The sequence below is a fragment of the Erythrolamprus reginae genome, chromosome 5 (genome assembly GCF_031021105.1).
Source record: "Erythrolamprus reginae isolate rEryReg1 chromosome 5, rEryReg1.hap1, whole genome shotgun sequence".
Taxonomy (NCBI): Eukaryota; Metazoa; Chordata; class Lepidosauria; order Squamata; family Dipsadidae; genus Erythrolamprus; species Erythrolamprus reginae.
In genome coordinates, this window is record NC_091954.1 from 100,812,434 (window position 1) to 100,835,075 (window position 22,642).

The 22,642-nt window shown below is 41.0% G+C and overlaps 1 protein-coding gene across 1 annotated transcript; it reads left to right on the plus strand.

Moving 5' to 3' along the window:
• Positions 1–531: 531 nt before the first annotated feature.
• On the plus strand, positions 532–21,931 carry CLDN11 (claudin 11). The gene is made up of 3 exons (XM_070754141.1): positions 532–811; positions 10,153–10,317; positions 20,810–21,931. Exons 1-3 carry the CDS (start codon positions 586–588, stop codon positions 21,040–21,042), a joined length of 624 nt encoding a protein of 207 aa, XP_070610242.1. The 5' UTR covers positions 532–585; the 3' UTR covers positions 21,043–21,931.
• Positions 21,932–22,642: the final 711 nt, after the last annotated feature.

Sequence of the window (22,642 nt, forward strand, 5' to 3'; positions counted from 1 at the left end):
ATTAGTATTCCAAGGTCTTTTACTGAGTGTGGGTTGGCTGTGAGAATTTGTTTATTCAGTTTATATATGAGGTTTGGATTCTTTTTGCCGATGTGGAGGGTGTGCTGAATCTCTTTAAAAAGTGTAAGAGTGTGCTTGCGTGTTGTAGAACAAGACTCTTCAGAGAACGGACACAGAAATAAGCTGGCCTTTTGTGTTGTCCCTTCTTTTGAAATGATTCATTTCTTCTCATTCATGTTCCCCAAATCTTTCCTCATTGCATTTTCTAACTTAGGATCAGGCCTTAGGATCAGGACCTAAATGTGCACTCTCTTCTCTCATTTGTCTTTCTGTATTCACTTTTCCCCAGTGTGCAATTGCAGGAACTTTTAAACAAAGGGAAAAGAAGAACAAAACTTGGCACACATTGAGCCACCTCCCTCCATCTGTGTGGGAGCAGACTCCTCCCAGGGGCTGGGCTAACAGATGCCAAGGATCTCCATCCCAGCTGATCTCATTTCAGTGCCTTTAGCTGACCACTTCACAGTCGGACCTTCGCTTCGTTGCTTGCCAGTCTTTCAGTGTTCAGCCAAGTTTAGGGGAAGGATGGTTGCCACTTGTCTACATCTCACTGGGTTTGTGGCTAGCTTTGTCGGTTGGATTAGCTTGATTGTGGCCACTTCCACAAATGACTGGGTTGTGACTTGTGGATACACCATTACCACTTGCCGGAAGATGGATGAGTTGGGGTCCAAAGGACTGTGGGCCGACTGCGTCATGGCAACAGGGCTGTATCACTGCAAACCACTGGTGGACATCCTCATATTACCAGGTATGGATTATCCAGAAACTGCCAACTCTGTGTCCCAACTCAAACCAAACCTCTCACACCTTTAATACCTGGTTTATTATATTTTTAGATAGGACTTCTTAGGGGAATTTGGGAATGTTTAGTAAGAATGCTGAAAATTTTGCAGACATTGTTCCAAAGATTTTACAGGCTATCTTTCAGGTCAGTAAGGGGCGAGTACAAGTGCACTAGAGTGCCTTCCGTCCCCTGTCCTATTGCTCTCCTATATCTCCTATACCTTTTTTCTATTCCTATATCTCTTCTTCTATTCTTTCATTGATATGTTCTATTACTATACCTTCTTTTCTTTTATTTCTTAGATATATTTTACTATGAGCATCCCCTCTACAACCTTCATCATGTATTTTACTATGTGTATATAAATATATACCCACTAAACCCTCTTTGTGTATTGGACAAAATAAATAAATAAATAAAATAAATAAATAACATGAAAAAAAATGATAAAGAATTAGAACAGATAAAAAAGTAGTAATATATGGGGAATTCTAGTTATGTTTGTTTAGAATCCTAATAATAACAGCAACAAACAAATCTTTTATAAGAAGGGTGCATTTGAAATTATATTTGAGTAAACAGAGAGAGATAAATTCGTGAAGGAATTTATGAAGTGAGGTCACCAATAAAACCCTTAATCCCTGCAAAAGAATAGAATAACCTCTTCCTATTGTTGTTGTTGTTGTCTATCCACAACAATATGAAGTCACAGCTGCCAGTTATTTAGCTGGCTTGGCCTTCATATAGAATAGAAATGAATAAGAGTTGGAAGGGACCTTGGAGGTCTTCTAGTCCAACCCCCCAGGAGACTGTATACCATTTCAGATAAATGGTGGTCCAGTCTCTTCTTAAGAACCTCCAGTGATGGAGCATCCACAATTTCTGGAGATAAGCTGCTCCACTGAATTAATTGTTCTAACTATGAGAAAAAAAAATTCTTAGTTCTAGGTTGCTTCTCATCTCGATTAGTTTCCATCCATTGCTTTTTGTTCTCCTTTCAGGTGCTCTGGAGCAGTGTTTTTCAACCAGTGTGCCACGGCGCACTAGTGTGCCATGAGACATGGACAGGTGTGCCGCGAAGAAAGCAAGAGAGAAAGAAAGCAAGAGAGAGAAAGAAAGCAAGAGAAAGAGCAAGCGAGAGAGAAAGAGAACAAGAGAGAGAGAGAGAAAGCAAGAGAGAGAGAAAGCAAGAGAGAGAGAAAGAGAACAAGAGACAGAAAGAAAGCAATAGAGAGAGAGAAAGAGAGGGAGGGAAGGAGAGAAAGATATAGAGGGAGGTAGGGAGGGACAGAGAAAGAGAGCAAAAAAGAGAGGAAGGAAGGAAGAGAAAGAAAGAGGGATGGAGAGAGAAAGAAGGAAGGGAGAGGAAGAGGGAGGGAGAGAGAAATAGAGCGAAAGGGAGGAAGAGAGAGAGAGAATTTATTTGTCCAAACTTTTTTTAGCTCCCACCCTTCCCTCGCTCAATGTGCCCCAGGGTTTCGTAAATGTAAAAAATGTGCCGCATCTCAAAAAAGGTTGAAAATCACTGCTCTGGAGAATAGGTTGACCCCTTCTTCTTTGTAGTAATCCCTTGGATATTGGAAGACTGCTATCGTGTCATTGTTTGTGAATTATTATTTTTCATTAGGCTAGAGATACCCAATTCCTGCAATTGTGGAATTCTATGCATTGACTTCTTCCCAAGAACCTAGGATATCATAATGCATTGGTTAGTTATCTATGTATGGATCTGAGCAGTGTAGCCTTTTTCAATTAAGAGGTGCAAAATTTATCAATGCAAAGATTTTCTAAGTACTATCCAATATTTTTTAAAATGTGGTACTCAAACCATCAGGCGACCACCATAGCTGCTTTATGCCATAATCTTTTATGATGTTATTTTCAGATCTTGATGCTTTCTGATCTTCTCCAATTCTTTGCCTTCTATTATATTATTCCTGGCGTTGCCATGTCAATTATTATTATTATGCACATGCTTAATATCCTAATTTCTGGCAAATAGAAGCAGTCAAAAGAGACAGCGTAAAAATCATTACTTTTTTAAAATTTATTTTCCACCTGACTTCCAGTCACTGTGAGTGGTTGCCTGGGATCATCTTTTTAAGGCCTGTCTTTTATTCTGCAGCCTTAATTCCTAGGAATTACCACTGAAATTTGTGTGGTTCTGGATATTTCACATCTTTAACCACCAGCAAATTGGGACCCACAGATGCTTTGTCTTAAAATAGGTTGTGCTTAGAGTATTGTATTGGCACGGGGTATTGTACTGGCAGTTCTGTGTTAGCAAAAATTTCAGAAGAGAAGGATTTAGGGGTAGTGATTTCTGACAGTCTCAAAATAGGTGAACAGTGTGGTCAGGCGGTAGGGAAAGCAAGTAGAATGCTTGGCTGCATAGCTAGAGGTATAACAAGCAGGAAGAGGGAGATTGAGATCCCGCTATATAGAGCGCTGGTGAGACCACATTTGGAATACTGTGCCCAGTTCTGGAGACCTCACCTACAAAAAGATTGAACAGGTCCAAAGACGGGCTACAAAAATGGTGGAAGGTCTTAAGCATCAAATGTGTCAGGAAAGACTTAATGAACTCAATCTGTATAGTCTGGAGGACAGAAGGGAAAGGGGGGATATGATCAAAACATTTAAATATGTTAAAGGGTTAAATAAGGTTCAGGAGGGAAGTGTTTTTAATAGAAAAGTGAACATAAGAACAAGGGGACACAATCTGAGGTTAGTTTGGGGAAAGATCAGAAGCAATGTGAGAAAATATTATTTTACTGAAAGAGTAGTAGATGCTTGGAACAAACCTCCCCCAGATGTGGTTGGTAAATCCACAGTCACTGAATTTAAACATGCCTGGGATAAACATATATCCATGCTAAGATAAAATACAGGAAATAGTATAAGGGCAGACTAGATGGACCATGGGGTCTTTTTCTGCCGTCAATCTTCTATGTTTCTATGTTTAGAGCCTACCTGGTAAATCCTGTTTATAATACTGGGCAAGTCTTGCGTAGCCTGGAATGAAATCCACTACTATACCATCTGGTCTGTACCACTGAAGTTTTCCCTTATTGGTGGAGAAGCTTCAGTGGCTTTGTGTGGGAATGGAGACAATGAAAATATTTTTTCACATTGTATGGTGTAAAATGCAAAGCTATACAAACAGTAACAGCTGGATTTTGTTATTCCAGCATGGGAAGTTTGTGCTGTTAGGAAAGATACATTATAGAATCACCCCCTCCCCCAAAATTGGGAGGTTTTTGTGGGTCTCCGTGTTATTAGATCATGACTTTGCAACATACACTTTCTCCAGGAAGGATGTATTTTTCTGATAACAAAGAAAAACCCAGGGTTAGCATGATGATTGGCATTGTTATTAATAAATAGTGTTTATATATTTATAATTTAGTCATTATCAACCCAATATTAAACATTTGTTTAACATGCTCCTTCTCTTCTTCAGATTTTAGGATTTGCACGCACACATGTATAAAAATCCTGTGTGTGTGTGCACACATCCTTTATAAAAGATATAAATTTATGACAAATAATCTTTATAATCTACGTATAATGCACACCCACAGATACACATATAACATTAAAAAAAAGAAGAAAATATTAAATTGAGAGGTCTGATCACATTCTGTGCACATGACATAAAACAATGCTTAAAAGGGACAACAAATTAGAGCCATGAAATATTTTATGTAGTCACAATCCAATAAATTTGTTTCCTAAATATCTTTTATATTTTACTATATAAAATAAGATATTTACCACTACTACCTTCTTCCCCCAAAATAAGACATCTCCTGTTAATAAATCCAATTGGGCTTTTGAGTGTATGACAATAATAGAATAGAATAGAATAGAATTTTTATTGGCCAAGTGTGATTGGACACACAAGGAATTTGTCTTGGTGCATATGCTCTCAGCGTACATAAAATAAAATATACATTTGTCAAGAATCATATGGTACAACACTTAATGATTGTCATAGGGGTCAAATAAGCAATGAAGAAGCAATATCAATAAAAATCTTAGGATATAAGCAACAAGTTACAAGACCAAGCACTTATTTCAAGGTTCAAAAAAATATAAGACAGGGTCTTATTTTGGAGGTAACACTATATTATTCCTCAACTGTAGTCTAGTGCCTTGATTAATTATTTGAAGCTGTCCAGGAAGTTAATGATTAAAGGGAGATTTCAGACAGTGTGATATCATTTTAAAAAGTTCAGTATATTGGTCTAATTTCATTTTATTTAATTGCAATATTATAAGCACCGGTTTTATTAGTAAGAGTCTCAGGACCAATGGAAATAGACTTTAATGGCCACTAGATAGAAATGACCACCAAGTTAGAGGGCTCCAGGGTGGACAGGTTTGCTAGTGACCACTTTATATGTAATCTCCTAATTCAGAGATACATCTGAATATCATCTGATGAAGGTTGATAGATGCAAAAGGGTTTTCTAGACGTTTGAATTAACAGTTATTAAATAACACGGAGGAACAGGCAGTCAATCCAGGAAACTTAATGTAATATTTTGCTTTTCATATGTGAGTGATTGACTTAACTAACAGCATGATTAGTCTGCAACTATCCACAAATTCAAGCATAATATGAAACCTGAAGCAGGGAAATGTCCTTTCAGGATCTACATTATTCCAATAGTTAGAAAAGAGCTGGCTGAGATATATATTCATATTTTCTGCGTACTTTGCAGTAACTTCAATAAATGAGTTCCAATTCCCATCCAGCTGAAATTCTAAAAACCCCAGGGAACATTAGTGTAGAAGGACTGTAAAATTTATTCAATTTTATCCCCATGAATATATTTCCAGGCTGAGATGTTTTAAATGCTAAGTTGACAGCTAATCTTTTGCAGCAGATTTCAAGTAATGGATTTTGAGGTTGGAATACAAATACATTGATTAAATTTTTAAAGTCCCCAAAAAAGTTGAACTTGCAAGCTGGAATTCTGCTCACTTTTAGCAACATAACATCCTGAGCAGCCAGCATAAACTCAAACTGTAGGTTATTATTCCTCTCTGGAAGACCCTCTATAGCAGAGGTGTCCAATCTTGGCAATTCAACTCCCCGAGTTCTGGCTAAAAGCTGTGCACGGAAAGCTATTACCTTCCCATCAAAGGTGGTCCTTATTTTTCTACTTGCATTTTTTACATGCTTTCGAATTGCTAGGTTGGCATAAGCTGGGACAAGTAACGGGAGCCGAACTCTCGACCTTTCTGATTGACAAGCTCAATGTCTTAGCCACTGAGCCAAGACCGTGTCTGTAGTTAGAAGTAGAAGACACATCCCTTACAATTTGTTATTCTTAGAAATTGATTTACTGTTTGTGAGTGCAAAGGAATCTTAAGCATCCTTGCCTCACTTTCGACTAGCTTTTTTAGTCTTGGAGATTATATAATAATAATAACAATAATAATAATAATAATAATAACAACAATAACAACAACAACGACAACAATAGTAACAACAACAATAACAACAACAGAGTTGGAAGGGACCTTGGAGGTCTTCTAGTCCAACCCCCTGCTAAGGCAGGAAACCCTACACTACTTCAGACAAATGGTTATCCAACATCTTCTTAAACACTTTTAATATTCTAACTTCTGGAGGCAAGCTGTTCTGCTGGTTAATTATTCTAACTGTCAGGAAATTTCTCCTTAGTTCTAAGTTACTTCTCTCTTTGTTTAGTTTCCACCCATTGCTTCTTGTTCTACTCTCGGGTGCTTTGTAGAATAGGTTGACTCCCTCTTCTTTGTGGCAACCTCTGAGATATTGGAACACTGCTATCCTGTCTCCCCTGGTCCTTCTTTTTATTAACTAGCCATGCCCAGTTCCTGCAACCGTTCTTCATATGTTTTAGCCTCCGGTCCCCTAATCATCTTTGTTGCTCTTCTCTGTTTGCTCTTCCCAGGTCTATTTCTCTGCTCTTCTCAGATCTATTTTGAACTGATTACTTTCATTCTGCTTATCAGCTTCATTCTAAAAAAGAAAGTTTCCATCTCTCCCTTTTAGAAAGTATCTGGCGGGCATAGAGGCTTCCATACAGAGCAGTCAAGGGATGCAATTTTTTTTACTACCACACTGTGGGTGTGGCTTATTTTATGGGTGTGGCTTGCCAGCCATGCGACCAGGTGGGAATAGCTTGACGATCATATGACTGGGAGTGGCTTAAAGGTCATGTGACTGGCTTAAAAGTAGCCAACTTGACGTCATTCACATCAAGGGTTTGCGTTAGGGTGCCTGGTCTCTCATCGCCTCAAAGAGATACAATTTCCCTATCTATTTACTATTACCGAACATCCAAAACATACTATTTAATTCTATGTAAATATGCCACATATTACACACAGGCACACAAAAATATGCATTATCCATTACATAAACCATATGTATGTACACACACACACACACGTGCACAGCTGTTCTAAAATTATACACATTCAACCTCATTTACTGTGATAAGAAGAACATACCCAGAGCTCAGAAGGGGGAAAAAGGAAAAAATTCAAAATTTTTCTACCGATTCTGCGTACCTGACCATACCCGTAGAAGCCCATCACCGATACAGAACATCGTCTTGCCTGTCAATGACTACTTCAGCTTCAACCACAACAACACAAGAGCACACAACAGATTCAAGCTTAATATTAACTGCTCCAAACTTGACTGTAAATAATATGACTTTAGTAATCGAGTTGTCGAAGCGTGGAACTCATTACCAGACTCCATAGTGTCATTCCCTAACCCCAACATTTTACCCTTAGACTATCCGCGGTTGACCTCTCCAGATTCCTAAGAGGTCAGTAAGGGGCGTACATAAGCGCACTAGCGTGCCTTCCGTCCCCTGTCCTATTGTCTCTCCTATATCTCCTATATCTTCTCTTCTATCCCTATATATTTTCATCTATTCTTTCATTGATATATTTTATTCCTATATTTTCTCTTCTCTTCTTTCTTTGATATATTTTACTTCGAGTGTATCCTCTATAACCTTCATTGTGTATTATTGTGTTTTGGACAAAATAAAATGAATAAATAAATAAAATATCAGACTTTGTGGCTGGGATGGACATTCCTGCTGGATTTTTGGTTCACTCCCCCCAAATCAGGAAGAAAATAATAAAAATAGCTGCTGTCACTTTCTGGAAAGTTTGAAATAAAGTAAACAAGGCAGTATGTTTGCTAACCCCACCGCGGTAGGAAAAAAACACAACCCCACCTGTTCCAAATTGTGAATCCTGTTTCCTCTTGTGAGGTAATCTGTGCAGCCTTTGGAAGAGAGAGTCTGTCCCTTCCTCTCTGGAAAAAAACATTTTCCAGCCCTGCTTTAGAGATCCTGCTGAGAGGAAGGACAGATAGCTATGGTTTTTTCCCCTTTTTGTATTTATTATTATTATTATTATTTATTGTATGCCAACCCTCTCCGAAGACTCAAGGCGGCTCACAACAACATAAAACAGTGTACAAATCCAATTTTAAAAAATGCAATTTAAAACCCTTTTAATAAAATAATCACACAATCCAATCAAACCATACCATGCTTATTACCTTTAAAGCCCTTCATGGCACTGGACCAGAATATCTCCGAGACCACCTTCTGCCGCACGAATCCCAGCGACCGATTAGGTCCTAGAGAGTGGGCCTTCTCCAGGTCCCGTCAACTAAACAATGTCGGTTGGCGGGCCCCAGAGGAAGAGCCTTCTCTGTGGCGGCCCCGACTCTCTGGAATCAACTCCCCCAAGAGATTAGAACTGCCCCTACTCTCCCTGCCTTTCGTAAACTCCTTAAAACCCACCTTTGTCATCAGGCATGGGGGAACTGAATCACCTCCCCCGGGCATGTACAATTTATGCATGGTATGTTTGTGTGTATGTTTGTTTGGAAATATGGGGTGTTTAAAATATTTTAAATTATATTTAGATTTGTCATGAATTGTTGTATCCTGCTGTGAGCCGCCCCGAGTCTGCGGAGAGGGGCAGCATACAAATCTAAATAATAAATAAATAAATAAACAAACAAACAAACAAACAAATAAATAAATAAATAAACCAACCTTGATAATTGGGGTATGTGTTAATTTCCCCATGCCTGGCAGCAAAGGTGAGTTTTTAATAACTTACGAAAAGCGAGGAGGGTGGGGGCAGTCCTAAACTTTTTTTACATTTATACATTTTCATTTTAGAATAGAACAGAACAGAACAGAATAGAATTTTATTGGCCAAGTGTGAATGGACACACAAGGAATTTGTCTTTGGTGCATACATAAGTCAGCAGTGGGTTGTTACTAGTTCGGCCTGGTTCTAAGAACCAGTGCCAGTGGTGGCAGGAGGCTCCGCCCACCTACCTAGGATGCTTCTGCACATGCTCAGAAGTGTTGCAAGCACGCGCAAGCGAGCGCACAAACCAGCAGTAAATGGTTTTAGAACCTACTACTGACATAAGTGCTTAAGAAATAGCGTATTGTCTGGATCACTTTGTTTCAATAATAGTATTTTTCCCACTCCTATTTTCTACCTCTATTAGCCAACCATTTGTAATACAAATCCCATGTGCAAAAATATTTTCATTTTCTTTTATTTTTAATGTCAATCTGTCCATTTTTGCACAATCTAATTTTTTAAATATTGTACATCATTTTCTGTAGGTGTTTCCTCGTGTATTGTGAAAATAAAATTAACAAAAATATTTCTCTCTTATAATCCATGTGCTGCTTTAACATTTTTTTCTAACCATGTATATATACACTGCTCAAATAAAGGGAACCCTTAAACAACACAATATAACTCCAAGTAAATCAAACTTCTGTGAAATCAAACTGTCCACTTAGGAAGCAACACTGATTGACAATCAATTTTATCTGCTGTTGTGCACATTCAACTTTGTACAGAACAAAGTATTCAATGAGAATATTTCATTCATTCAGATCTAGGATGTGTTATTTGAATGTTCCCTTTATTTTTTTTTGAGCAGTATATTTTATCCAAAATTCCTTTGTTTTTGTGCATGTCCACCACATATGATAATATGTGCCCAATATCTGGTTACATTTCTAACATCTGGCAGACAGGTTTTGACACGTTTTTGCTAAACTTGCCAAAGGTAAGTGCCACCTATAGCAGATGGACCTTCTCAGCCATTGAAATCGATTGTTCCCTCTGGGAAAGGTCTTTGTTTAGTTGCAAGTCTGTAGGACAGCCCTGTTATTTAAAGCAGATACGTGTCATTGAACATTGTAGGCTTGCAAATTCTGAAGTCTTTCTTCCCACAGGGTACGTCCAGGCATGTCGGGCCCTGATGATTGCTGCCACAGTTTTGGGACTCCCAGCTGTTTTCCTCCTGGTGACTGTTTTGCCTTGCATTCGGATGGGCCATGAACCTGGAGTGGCCAAGTATCGGCGTTCTCAATTGGGAGGAATCCTTTTAATCCTCTTGGGTAAGGCTCCCCATCTCTCGCTTCTCTTCCTTGGGTGCTAGTCAAACTCTAACCCAGTGATTTTCAACCTTTTTTGAGCCTCAGCACATTTTTTACATTTACGAAATCCTGGGGCACATTGAGCGGGGGGGGGGAGGGGGGGGGGGCTAAAAAAAGTTTGGACAAAAAAATTCTCTCTCTCTCTCTTCTTTCCTTTCACTCTATTTCTCTCTCCCTTCCTTCTTTCTCTCTCCATCCCTCTTTCTTTCTCTTCCTTCCTCTCTTTTTTGCTCTCTTTCTCTCTTCCTCCCTACCTCCCTCTATGTCTTTCTCTCTCTCTCCTTCCCTCCCTCCCTCTCTTTCTCTCTTGCTTTCTTTCTCTTGTTCTCTTTCTCTCTTGCTTTCTCTCTCACTTGTTCTCTCTCTCTCTCTTGCTTTCTCTCTCTCTTGTTCTCTTTCTCTCGCTCTTTCTCTCTTTCTTTCTTTCTCTCTCTCTTGCTTTCTTTCTCTCTCTGAGCTTCGCGGCACACCTGACCATGTCTCATGGCACACTAGTGTGCCGTGGCACACTGGTTGAAAAACACTGCTCTAACCTATCACGTTTTCCAGTGAGAAATCCACAAATAATAATAATATCAATATTAATAATAATATTAACCATATTATTATTATTATTATTAATAATAATAATAATAATAATAATAATTTATTATATTTGTATGCCGCCCCTCTCCGAAGACTCGGGGCGGCTCATAATAACAATAATAACAATGTTACAATGGAAACAAATCTAAGTACAAAGCTGTACTTGATCCCAGAATCATAGTTATCATCCCACTAACCTGGGACAGAGCCAGCCCCCCAGTGAAGGCTGCATTCAAACATGTTTTTTTTTAAATCAGGGCAACCTAGTCTACCCAATTAGGGAATGGATTGCTCTGCTTTTCAGCCTTTTGTTCCTTGGGTGCTGAAATAGGGTGCATGTGGGCCAATTTCCATAATTCAAAGCTCCCCACTCACCCCACCCCTCTGTGCATGAATGCATGACCCCCCTCCCCAATTTCCCAATTTACAGTCACCTAGTAGGCTCATTTTTCACCATCCCCAGTCTCCAGAAGCTTTCTTGCAGCTTGGGGAGGGTGAAAATGCTCCCCCCACCTCTGGAGGCCAGTAACGGCCTGTTTCCCAACTTCTGGTGGGCCCATTAGGCTCGTGTTTCACCCTCTCCAGGCTGCAAAGGCTTCCCTGGAGCCAGGGGAGGGTAAAAGCGCCCTCCCCATCCCCCTGGAGGCTCTCTGGAAGCCAAAGGGACTCACTGCTCACAGTCACTCATGTCCTCATCACCTCGAGGCTCGACTACTGTAACGCTCTCTACATGGGGCTACCTTTGAAAAGTATTCGGAAACTTCAGATCATGCAGAATGCAGCTGCGAGAGCTATCATGGGCCTTCCTAAATATGCCCATGTCACACCAACACTCCACAGTCTGCATTGGTTGCCGATTGGTTTCCGGTCACAATTCAAAGTGTTGGTTATGACCTATAAAGCCCTTCATGGCATCAGACCAGAATATCTCCAGGACCGTCTTCTGCCGCACGAATCCCAGTGACCAGTTAAATCCCACAGAGTTGGCCTTCTCCGGGTCCCGTCGACTAAACCAGCGTTTCCCAACCGATGTGCCGCGGCACACCGGTGTGCCGCGAGACATGGCCAGGTGTGCCGCTAAGCTCCAGCTGGGCGGGGCGCTGCCGGTACTTCCGTCCTGGGGCTCCCGCTCGCAGCTGTCCCCCGCCTCCTGCTCGATGCCGCGGTTTTCGGCGCTCTCCTGCTGGGCGCCAAAGAAGGAAGGCAGGAAGAAGGAGAGCTTTATTCTTCGCGCCTTTTCCCCGCCTTCCTTCTTTGGGACCCAGCAGGAGAGCGCCGAAAACCGCGGCATCGAGCAGGAGCCGGTTGACAGCTGCGAGCGGGAGCCCCAAGACAGAAGTACCGGCAGCGCCCCGCCCAGCTGGAGCTTCTCCTGCGTCGACGGCAAGTTTCCTTTGTGGCCCGGCGGGAGGGCACTGGCGATGGGAGCGGGGGGCGGGGGCGGCCGCAGTGGCCGTAGGCAGTCGTGGGGAGATGGCGGCGGCGAGAGGGAGCGCTCTCTCTCTCTCTCTCAGCTGACTGCAAGCGAGAGCCCTGACGGTGGCGGTTGGACGTGCTGCTAGACGTCGTACATGCTGGCGCTGCGGGCCTGGCATATACGGTGTCCAGCAGCACGTCCAGCTGCCGCCGTCAGGGCTCCCGCTTGCAGTCAGCTGAGAGAGAGAGAGAGAAAGAAAGAAAGAGAGACATAGCAAGAGAGGCAGAGAAAGAGACAGAGCAAGAAAGAGAGGCAGAGAAAGAGAGAGAGAGAAAGAGAGACATAGCAAGAGAGGCAGAGAGAGAGAGACAGAGCAAGAAAGAGAGGCAGAGAAAGAGACAGAGCAAGAAAGAGAGGCAGAGAAAGAGAGAGAGAGAAAGAGAGACATAGCAAGAGAGGCAGAGAGAGAGAGACAGAGCAAGAAAGAGAGGCAGAGAAAGAGACATAGCAAGAGAGGCAGAGAGAGAGAAAAAGAAAGAGAGACATAGCAAGAGAAAAAGAGAGACTTAGCAAGAGAGGCACAGAGAGAGAGAGAAAGAGAAAGAAAGAGAGACATAGCAAGAGAGACAGAGAGAGAGAAAGAGAGAAAGAGAAAGAAAGAGAGATAGTAAGAGAGGCAAAGAGAAAGAAAGAGACATATAGCAAGACACAGAGAGAGAGAGAAAGAGAAAGAAAGAGAGACATAGCAAGAGAGACAGAGAGAGAGAAAGAGAAAGAAAGAGAGATAGTAAGAGAGGCAAAGAGAAAGAAAGAGACATATAGCAAGACACAGAGAGAGAGAGAAAGAGAAAGAAAGAGAGACATAGCAAGAGAGACAGAGAGAGAGAAAGAGAAAGAAAGAGAGATAGTAAGAGAGGCAAAGAGAAAGAAAGAGACATATAGCAAGACAGTGAAAGAGAGAGAGAGAGCAAGAGAGAGAGAAAAGCAAGAAAGAGATAGCAAGAGAGACAGAGAGAGAGAGAGCAAAGGAGAGAGAAAGACATAGAGGAAGGGAAGGAGGGAGAGAGAAAGAGAGCAAAAAAGAGAGAAAGAAAGAAAGAGGGATGGAGAGAGAGAAAGAAGGGAAGGAAGGAAAAGAGAAAGAGGGAGAAATAGAGCGAAAGGGAGGAAGAGAGAGGGTTTTTTTGTCCAAACTTTTCTTTAGCCCCCCCCCCGCCCCCCCCCCCTTTCAGTGTTCCTCGGGATTTTGAAAATATGAATAATGTGCCGCGGCTCAAAAAAGGTTGGGAAACACTGGACTAAACAATGTCATTTGGCGGGACCCAGGGGAACAGCCTTCTCTGTGGCGGCCCCAACCCTCTGGAACCAACTCCCGCCAGATATCAGAGTTGCCTCCCCCTCCTTGCCTTTCGTAAGCTCCTTAAAACCCACCTCTGTCATCAGGCATGGGGGAATTGAGATATTCCCTTCCCCTAGGTTTATAAAATGTATGGATGGTATGTCTGTATGTATGATTGATTTCTTAAATTGGGTTTTTTTACATTACTTTTAATATTAGATTTGTTCATATTGTCTTTTTACTGTTGTTAGCTGCCCTGAGTCTGTGGAGAGGGGCGGCATACAAATCTAATTACGGTAATAAATAAAAATAAATAAATAAATAAATAAAAACGCCCTCCCAGAGCCTCTGTGCAAGCAAAGAATCAGCTGGCAGGCTCACACATGCTCAGTAGAGTTGAGATACGGCAACCGCTCACGTGCCAGCAGATATGGGTCCATGTGCTACCTGTGGCACGTTTGCCATAGGTTTGCCATCAAGGACCTACAGTATCCTAGAAAAAACAACCAAGGTTGGCAGAACAGTTGAGGATCACCACGACGGTGAAACTTGTACCAGGGTTGTCTCATTCACAATTGAAAGTAGTTCCCGAATTTATTTATTTTTATTTATTTATTTGTCCAATGCACAATACATATTTAAGAGAATAGACATGTAGTAATATATATAAAGAAAAGTATAGAACAAAAGATATAAAAATAGAGGAGAAGATATATGAAAGGAAGAAAATATCTATGAGATAAAGGAGAGACAATTGGACAGGGGACAAAAGGCACACGGGGGCACTTATGTACGCCCCTCACTGACCTCTTAGGAACCTGGAGAGGTCAATCGTGGATAGTCTAAGGGAAAAATGTAAGGGAATTGAGAGGGGTTGTCATTTTTCAGGAGCCCAATGATGTCAATTTATAGGTAATGACCTATAAAGCCCTATATGCAGTGAAGGGCTACCAAACTTTTTACTACCACACTGTGGGCATGGCTTATGCAGGACGCCCTGCATTTTCTTTCAACATCTTTCAGTGCAAATTGGGTGCTCTGGGGTGGAGCTTCATTTTCGCTACCCCACTGCATTCCTCCCCATCTGGAAAGTAGCCCATCCCTGCCTACATGGCATTGGGATAGATTACCTGCAGGACTGCCCTCTGCTGTATGAGTCTAAGCGACCGGTTAGGCCCCACAGAGTTAGCCTTCTCCAGGTCCCATCAACTAGACCAGTGTTTCCCAAACTTGGCAACTTGAAGATATTTGGACTTCAACACCCAGAATTCTGGGAGTTGAAGTCCAAATATCTTCAAGTTGCCAAGGTTGGGAAACACTGAACTAGACAATGTTGCTTGGTGGGGCCTAGGGGAAGAGCCTTCTCTGTCGGGGCCCCAGCCCTCTGGAACCAGCTCCCCCTCTGAGATTCGCATTGCCCCCACCCTTCTCACCTTCCTCAAGAGTCTGAGGACTCAGTTATGTCACCAGGCTTGGGGCGATTAGATCTTAGCCCGCTGGCTGACGAATATTTGTATGATTGTTGTTTGAATGGGTATGATTGATTTTTAACATAATAGGGGATTTTAGACCAGTTTGCTCAGTTTTAACTCATTGGAGTTAGCTATTGTATTCTATTGTTGTTATATGTTGTAAGCTGCCTCGAGTCCTTACAACATGTAAATCCAATAAATAATGAGAAATAAATAAAAAAATAAATTGCATGAAACATTTAAATATGTTAAAGGGTTAAATAAGGTTTAGGAGGGAACTGTTTTTTAATAGGAAAGTGAACACAAGAACAAGGGGGCCCAATCTGAGGTTAGTTGGGGGAAAGATCAGAAGTAACGTGAGAAAATATTATTTTACTGAAAGTGTAGTAGATGCTTGGAACAAACTTCCAGCAGACGTGGTTGGTAAATCCACAGTCACTGAATTTAAACATGCCTGGGATAAACATATATCCATCCTAAGATAAAATATAGGAAATAGTATAAAGGCATATTAGATGGACCATGATTTTGCTGCCCTCAATCTTCTATGTTTCTATGTTGTTAGCAGCAAATTCTGAAGCCGATTGTCTCTATGCATCCTCCTCCCCCTACGACTGAGCTGCTCCGCTTATGATGGTCTGGAGCAATTCTTATATAATGTATTTTCTTCTGATCCGTCTGGAAGACCCAGTCAGTATCATCCTGACAACAATGGCCAATACAATCATCGTTACCACCTGTGTATTTATGTGCCTTGCCATCTCACAACAAGAGGCCTTGGTGTGTTTTTTCTTCACTAGTTTGTTTAGCGGAGGAGGAGGAGTAGGAGTATGGAATGGCTAAGAGGAGAGTAGCCTCTTTGTGCTGCCTTGCCCTGAAGTGGACTCTCTGCTTCTTGTAGCCAGCACTGACATCATGCTTTATTATAATGGGCACCCAGTTTCTACCATACTGGAGAAGTTGTGTCCAGCTGCAGTAGAAACTTCCAAGTGCTCTGCAATTTGCAAGATGTAGCCCAAAATCCAACTGTTTCAAAAGGTTGAACAACCGAAAGACCTAGAGAGACTGAAAGCAAGGATGAGGAATCCCACGAATCCCAGCGACCAATAAGGTCCCACAGAGTTGGCCTTCTCCGGGTCCCGTTGACTAAACAATGTCGTTTGGTGGGCCCCAGGGGAAGAGTCTTCTCTGTGGTGGCCCCGGCCCTCTGGAACCAACTCCCCCCGGAGATTAGAATTGCCCCCACCCTCCCTGTCTTTTGTAAACTACTCAAGACTCACTTATACCGCCAGGCATGGGGGAGTTGAGATATTCCTTTCCCCTAGGCCATTACAAGTTATGCATGGTATGTCTGTGTGTACGTTTGGTTTTATAATAAGGGTTTTTAGTTGTTTTATTATTGGATTGTCACATGCTGTTTTTATCATTGTTGTTAGCCGCCCTGAGTCTATGGAGAGGGCCGGTATACAAATCCATTAAATAATAATAATAATAATAATAATAATAATAATAATAATAATAATAATTATTATTATTATTATTATTATTATTATTATTATATTATTTCAGATGTAGCCTGTAATGGGCTGCTTCTCCCACAGGGAGGGAGGCAGTGTGGGATAGTAAGTTTGTGCACTATTTATTGAATACTTAACAGTTTTTTAAATTTTCCTTCCTTCTCTAGCACCTGAGTCTGACCCTTAATTACTTTTAAAATAGGAAATAATTAAATAGTATGTTTTAACCCATAAACGCTTTAATCATTATCTAGAACTGAACTTTTATAGCAATTAAAGAAAACTGAGCTACTTGCCTAATCTGTTATCATACTGAACCTTGTGGGTTCAGTACAAAACCTTAAAATGTTACTGTGCTCCTCAACAAATAATGCTGACTATCATTTGTCCTTTGTGTGGCTATTCAAATTATGTGACTTAATCAATGGATAAATAGTCCAGGCACCTATTTGAAAACTTATCTTGGTCAGTAAGCCACTCCCACCCAGTCACATGGCCTTTAAGCCACCTCTGGTCACATGATTGTCAAGCCACTCCCACCTGGTCACATGGCCAGCAAAGCCACTCCTACCCTGGTCACGTGACCATCCAACCACACCCACACAATAACCCATGCCCACAGTATGTTAGTAAAAACTTTTTGCAGTCCTTCACTGCTCCGAAGCCTCCATGGGTGCTCCCTTTTCCCATTTTGGGGAGGAAACCAACCCAAAAGGGAAAGTTCCCTTATAGTGAGAGGGGATATTCCACTGGTTCAGACTGGTTCAGGTGAACCGGTAGTAGCGACCCACAGGTACTGAAAGAGTAGTCGATGCTCGGAACAAATTTCCAGCAGACGTGGTTGGTAAATCCACAGTAACTGAATGTAAACATGCCTGGGATAAACATATATCCATCCTAAGATAAAATACAGAAAATAGTATAAGGGCAGATTAGATGAACCTTTTTCTGCCGTCAATTTTTTTCTGCCGTCAATCTTTCTATGTTTCTATGTTTCGTCAATCTTTCTATGTTTCTATCAGTTGCATATAAACATAAATAAAATAAATAATTCTATTCTGGAAACTCAAAAGTCTGCAAGAAGGCGAATTAGCCCAGTTGTAAGGAGGAGTCCTTTGTTGGCAGTTAATTAGTTAATGTATTCTTCTGGAAGCAAACCTTTGAAGCCAGAAGAGTGAGAACTGAGCCATTCATATGAATTAATTTGAAAGAACAATCATATTCTCGTGTCAGCCAGCGTCTCTCGGCTGGTATTTCCTAGCTGTGCTTGTCTGTATTGGCCAGATAGCGCCAGAAACATCTGGATATCCATGAGAGGGTCATCTGAGGTAAAATGGCAGTATAACCAGATGATGAATTCCATCGCACATGATGCCTGCGAGACCTGTTATGAAGGCTGAGGCTTCACCGTCAATCATTCTTGCCATTTTGAGGCTTTTGACTCTCTGTTGATGTCCTGGTTGGTCCCGAGGAATGAAATACAAAACCTACAGCAATCAATCAAGGCTTACCACAGGTGCTGGTGGAACTCTTGCCAAAAAGTAGTGAGAGATCTACCTAACAAAGGAATGCACTGACATTTATACATTTCAGAAAGCCAGGAGAAATTAATGCATATGTAATACATGATGTAATAATAATAATAATAATAATAATAATAATAATAATAATAATAATAATAATAATAATTTATTAGATTTGTATGCCGCCCCTCTCCGAAGACTCGGGGAGGCTCACAACACGATAAAAACAGTATTATACAGGCACAAATCTAATATTAAAAAAAACCTAAACTAAAAACCCTATCATAATTAAAAACCAAACAGCACATACATACCAAACATAAATTATAATAAGCCTGGGGGAAAGGTGTCTCAAATCCCCCATGCCTGGCCGTATAGGTGGGTCTTAAGTAGTTTACGGAAGACAAGGAGGGTGGGAGCAATTCTAATTTCTGGGGAGAGTTGATTCCAGAGGGCCGGGGCCGCCACAGAGAAGGCTCTTCCCCTGGGGCCCGCCAGACGACATTGTTTAGTCGACGGGACCCGGAGAAGGCCAACTCTGTGGGACCTTATCGGCCGCTGGGATTCGTGCGGTAAGTATCATAGTCATTGGAAAAGGATCTCAAATTAATATAGATAATAGAACTCAGGAGTAGGAATTCCTTCCAATGCCTGTTTTCCTTCAGAAATAAAAAAAAAAGAGGAATAAAGCAATAATAAAGTAATAAAACATCTATACACGTGGAGGAAGAGGCAGTTTGGGAATGTGCTAAAATTGCAACTCAATAGGACTGATCTAATCAAGTAAAAGCTTTGGCCTTGTATCTCCAAATATCAATTTGATTTAATTGATTCCATCTGTCTAAGAACTGATTTAGATACAGTGTCTCTTCAGCAGAATTCAGTTTAGATTTGCTAAGTTAAGAGTTGGTTTCAACAAGCTTTTATTTCAGTTTTAAGCTACAGTTAATCCTAGTTGTGGAAACTACTCTTTGAAAAATAATCTACAAGTAATGTGCTATTTCCTTGTAGCTCATTTGTACTGTTTGTCTAAAACAACAACATATCTAAGTGCTTTTTCCTTTTATATATTGGATGAAGAGGATTAACTTTATTTGGATACAGTCCAGCAATATCCATAGGGTGTGTGTATGTGTATTTGTGTGATCGATAGCAATTATAGCTCCATGAAACTTGTTTTTCACAAGTGCTATGATCTTGTCCACATCTACAAAAAAAGGCAGGACCTCAATTGTGTAGTCACAATTGCCGGTGTGGCACAGTGGTTAGAATGCAGCACTGCAGGCTTCTTCAGGTAACTGCTAGCTGTAGTTCAGCAGTTCAAGTCTTCAGACAGTGACTGGAAACTAATAGAGTAGAATATTTGTAGCTCAGGGTTGCACTGAGCAGTCCTGCTGGTGCTCTCTGGGCTTGGTTGTTTTCATGCAGATGTTTCATTATGCAATGCGATGACGTCTTCAGTGCCGAGTTGGGTATTGAAATGCTTGCAAAAAACCCCGCCAAGCTCAGAGAGCAGCAAGGACTCCAGACATCTCTGGAACATTTTAATGCAGGGCTCTCCAACCTTGGCAACTTTAAAACTAGTAGACGAACTCTCAGAATTCCTTAGCCTGCTTTGAATTCTGGGAGTTGAAGTCCACAAGTCTTAAAGTTGCCAACATTGGAGAGCCCTGTTTTGGTGGATCGTATACTTAGATCAGTGATGGTGAACCTTTTTTGTCCTCAAGTGCCGAAAGAGCATGCATGTTTATTTGTTTATTTATTTATTTATTATTTAGATTTGTATGCCGCCCCTCTCCGCAGACTCGGGGCGGCTCACAGCAAGATACAGCAATTAATGACAAATCCAGATATAATTTAAAAGATTTAAAAAGATTTAAAAAGAACCCCATTTTACTAACAAACACACACACAAACATACCATGCATAAATTGTACATGCCCGGGGGAGGTGTTTCACATCCATAATTCAATGCCTGGGGACGGCGAAAACAGCTTCCCCTACACCCCGAAGGCACTTTGGAGCCTGGAAATGGCCTATTTCCAAACTTCTGGTGGGACTAGTTGGCTTGGGTTTCAACCTCCCCAGGCTTCAAAGGCTTCTCTGGAGCTGGGAGAGAGCAAAAACGCTCTCCCTCATCTTCCTGGAGGTTCTCTGGAAGGCAAAAGCGCCCTCGCAGAACCTCTGTGCAAGCCAAAAATCAGCTGGCTGGCACACACATGCATGATGGAGCTGAGCTAGGGCAACAGTTCGCATGCCAGCAGATATGGCTCTGTGTGCCACCTGTGGCACCCGTGCCATAGGTTCACCATCACTGCCTTAGACCAATTTGTTAAGCACTTGGGCAATTAAGAAATAGTACTTAATGTATCTGCTTTTCAGAGAATTCATTCATAAAAATCAATCAAAGGGCTTGCATGACAACATGTTCTAATAAATGCTGTGGGCAGGACAGCACAATATTCTGGTCTTTGATTTTATTTTAAATATAGGTGCACATTTCAGATATTTGTTAAATTTGTGAATTTCTGTGGAATTCTAGACTCTGTGATGGGCTGTAGTGATTTCTTCTCCCCCCCCCAAAAAAATTATTTCCCCAGCTCTGTGTGGCGTTGTGGCTACCATTTGGTTCCCTGTGAGCGCTCACCGCGAAACCATGATTATGAGCTTTGGATATTCCCTCTACACCGGCTGGATTGGATCGGCTCTTTGCCTCTTCGGTGGATGTATCATCGTCTGTTGTTCGGGAGATGCTCAAACATTTGGAGAGAACCGCTTCTACTACGCTTCTGGATCAAGCTCTCCGACCCACGCAAAGAGCGCCCACGTATAAGAGCTCCTGAAACTTCCCAAGCCTTGGAGAAACTTTTTTTTTTAGCACAAGTGGAAGGGTTTACACTCAATTCTTGTCTTCCACCTTCCATCTTCTAAGCTACATCGGTTGTAGAAGATAGAAAAAAAACAACCCGGGGTTTGTCATGCGTAAAAATTTCTCCAAATAGAAATAGCAAAGAAAAATCAAGTTAGGTGCAGACAGAGTCATCTTTGATCAGGCTTTTTCATTCATAATTCTGTCAAAATATTAAGCCTCTGTTTCTTTCTCCCCTACCTCCCTACCTCCTACTAGGAACAGGATTAACAAATACGTATCTGAATTGCTTGATTTAGCAGAAATCCCTTCCTTTTATCTCACTCAAGGCCATCTTATCTGGCAGTGCTTAGCAAGATAGGCGACAAAAAAGCCCCTGTGTTCAAACTACAACAATGTTTTCTTTCCTCAAAGATTAAGGGACATCGCTTTGTTTTCTCAGCCTGAAAACAGAACAAGCACTAAAAGGAAGATGACCATTTCAGTTAACAGTGGTGTGGTTTATTTTTTATTTTTGTCTACATACATCAGTATGAAGGAAATTAAAGAGACCCATATCTAATTGCAAGATAAATAACAAAAGAAAAATTGTATATATCTCCTTATATATATGTGCAATGGGACCAACATGTATTTTCTTCAGTCTCCTTTCTGCCAACTTGTTTGGGTTTTAAAAAAACGTTTGTTTCAATTAATTTGTATTCTGACATCAATGATTGAGCTATTATCTAAATTTTTGTACTGTAGTCAGATGCCAATTCAAGTCACGTCCTATGAATACTGATGATAACGATGTCTTTTTGTTCTGAAGTTGAAATACTGTACAATATACTGAAATAAATGTTGAAATTAATGAATTTACATTCTTCTCTTTTTGGGCCTGTTTGATATCTTCCCTTTCAAACGGTTCTGACTCAGTTATCCGAGCAATTTGGAATGTTGTGCGTAATTTTTGGTACGGTTGTGGCTTCTAACATAAATGGGGACATAGGCGTTTAGGAGAGTCCAAAAAAAATAAAAATGGCAGACGTTACTGTGTAAAGTCCTGCCCATTTTATGTGCGTACAACAGAGGGGGGCTTTGATAGTGTAGACATCACTGATTGGAGAATACATGCCTTCCTTCTATTAAAAACGAATATTAATATAATTTGAGATAGTGATTAAGGCACAATGTGCCTAACCCAGGGGTAGACAAAGTTCGCTCTTCTATGACATGTGGACTTCAACTCCCAGAATTCCTGAGCTAGCATGATTAGCCCAGGAATTCTGGGAGTTGAAGTCCACAAGTCATAGAAGAGCCAACTTTGCCTAACCCTGTCCTAGACCCATGGTTAACTTAATACATGGGTTTACCGAATGAACCCATTTTTCTAGGATCCCACAATATATGAAACCTAAATTAATTACTTATTTTATTTTTATTTATTTATTTATTCATTTGTCCAATACACAAATACATAGGAAGAAAGATAGACATGTGATAATATAAAAGAGGGTGAAAGTGAGCTTAGAGGAGAGGATATATGAAAGGAAGAGAATATATAGGATAGTTGAGAGAAAGG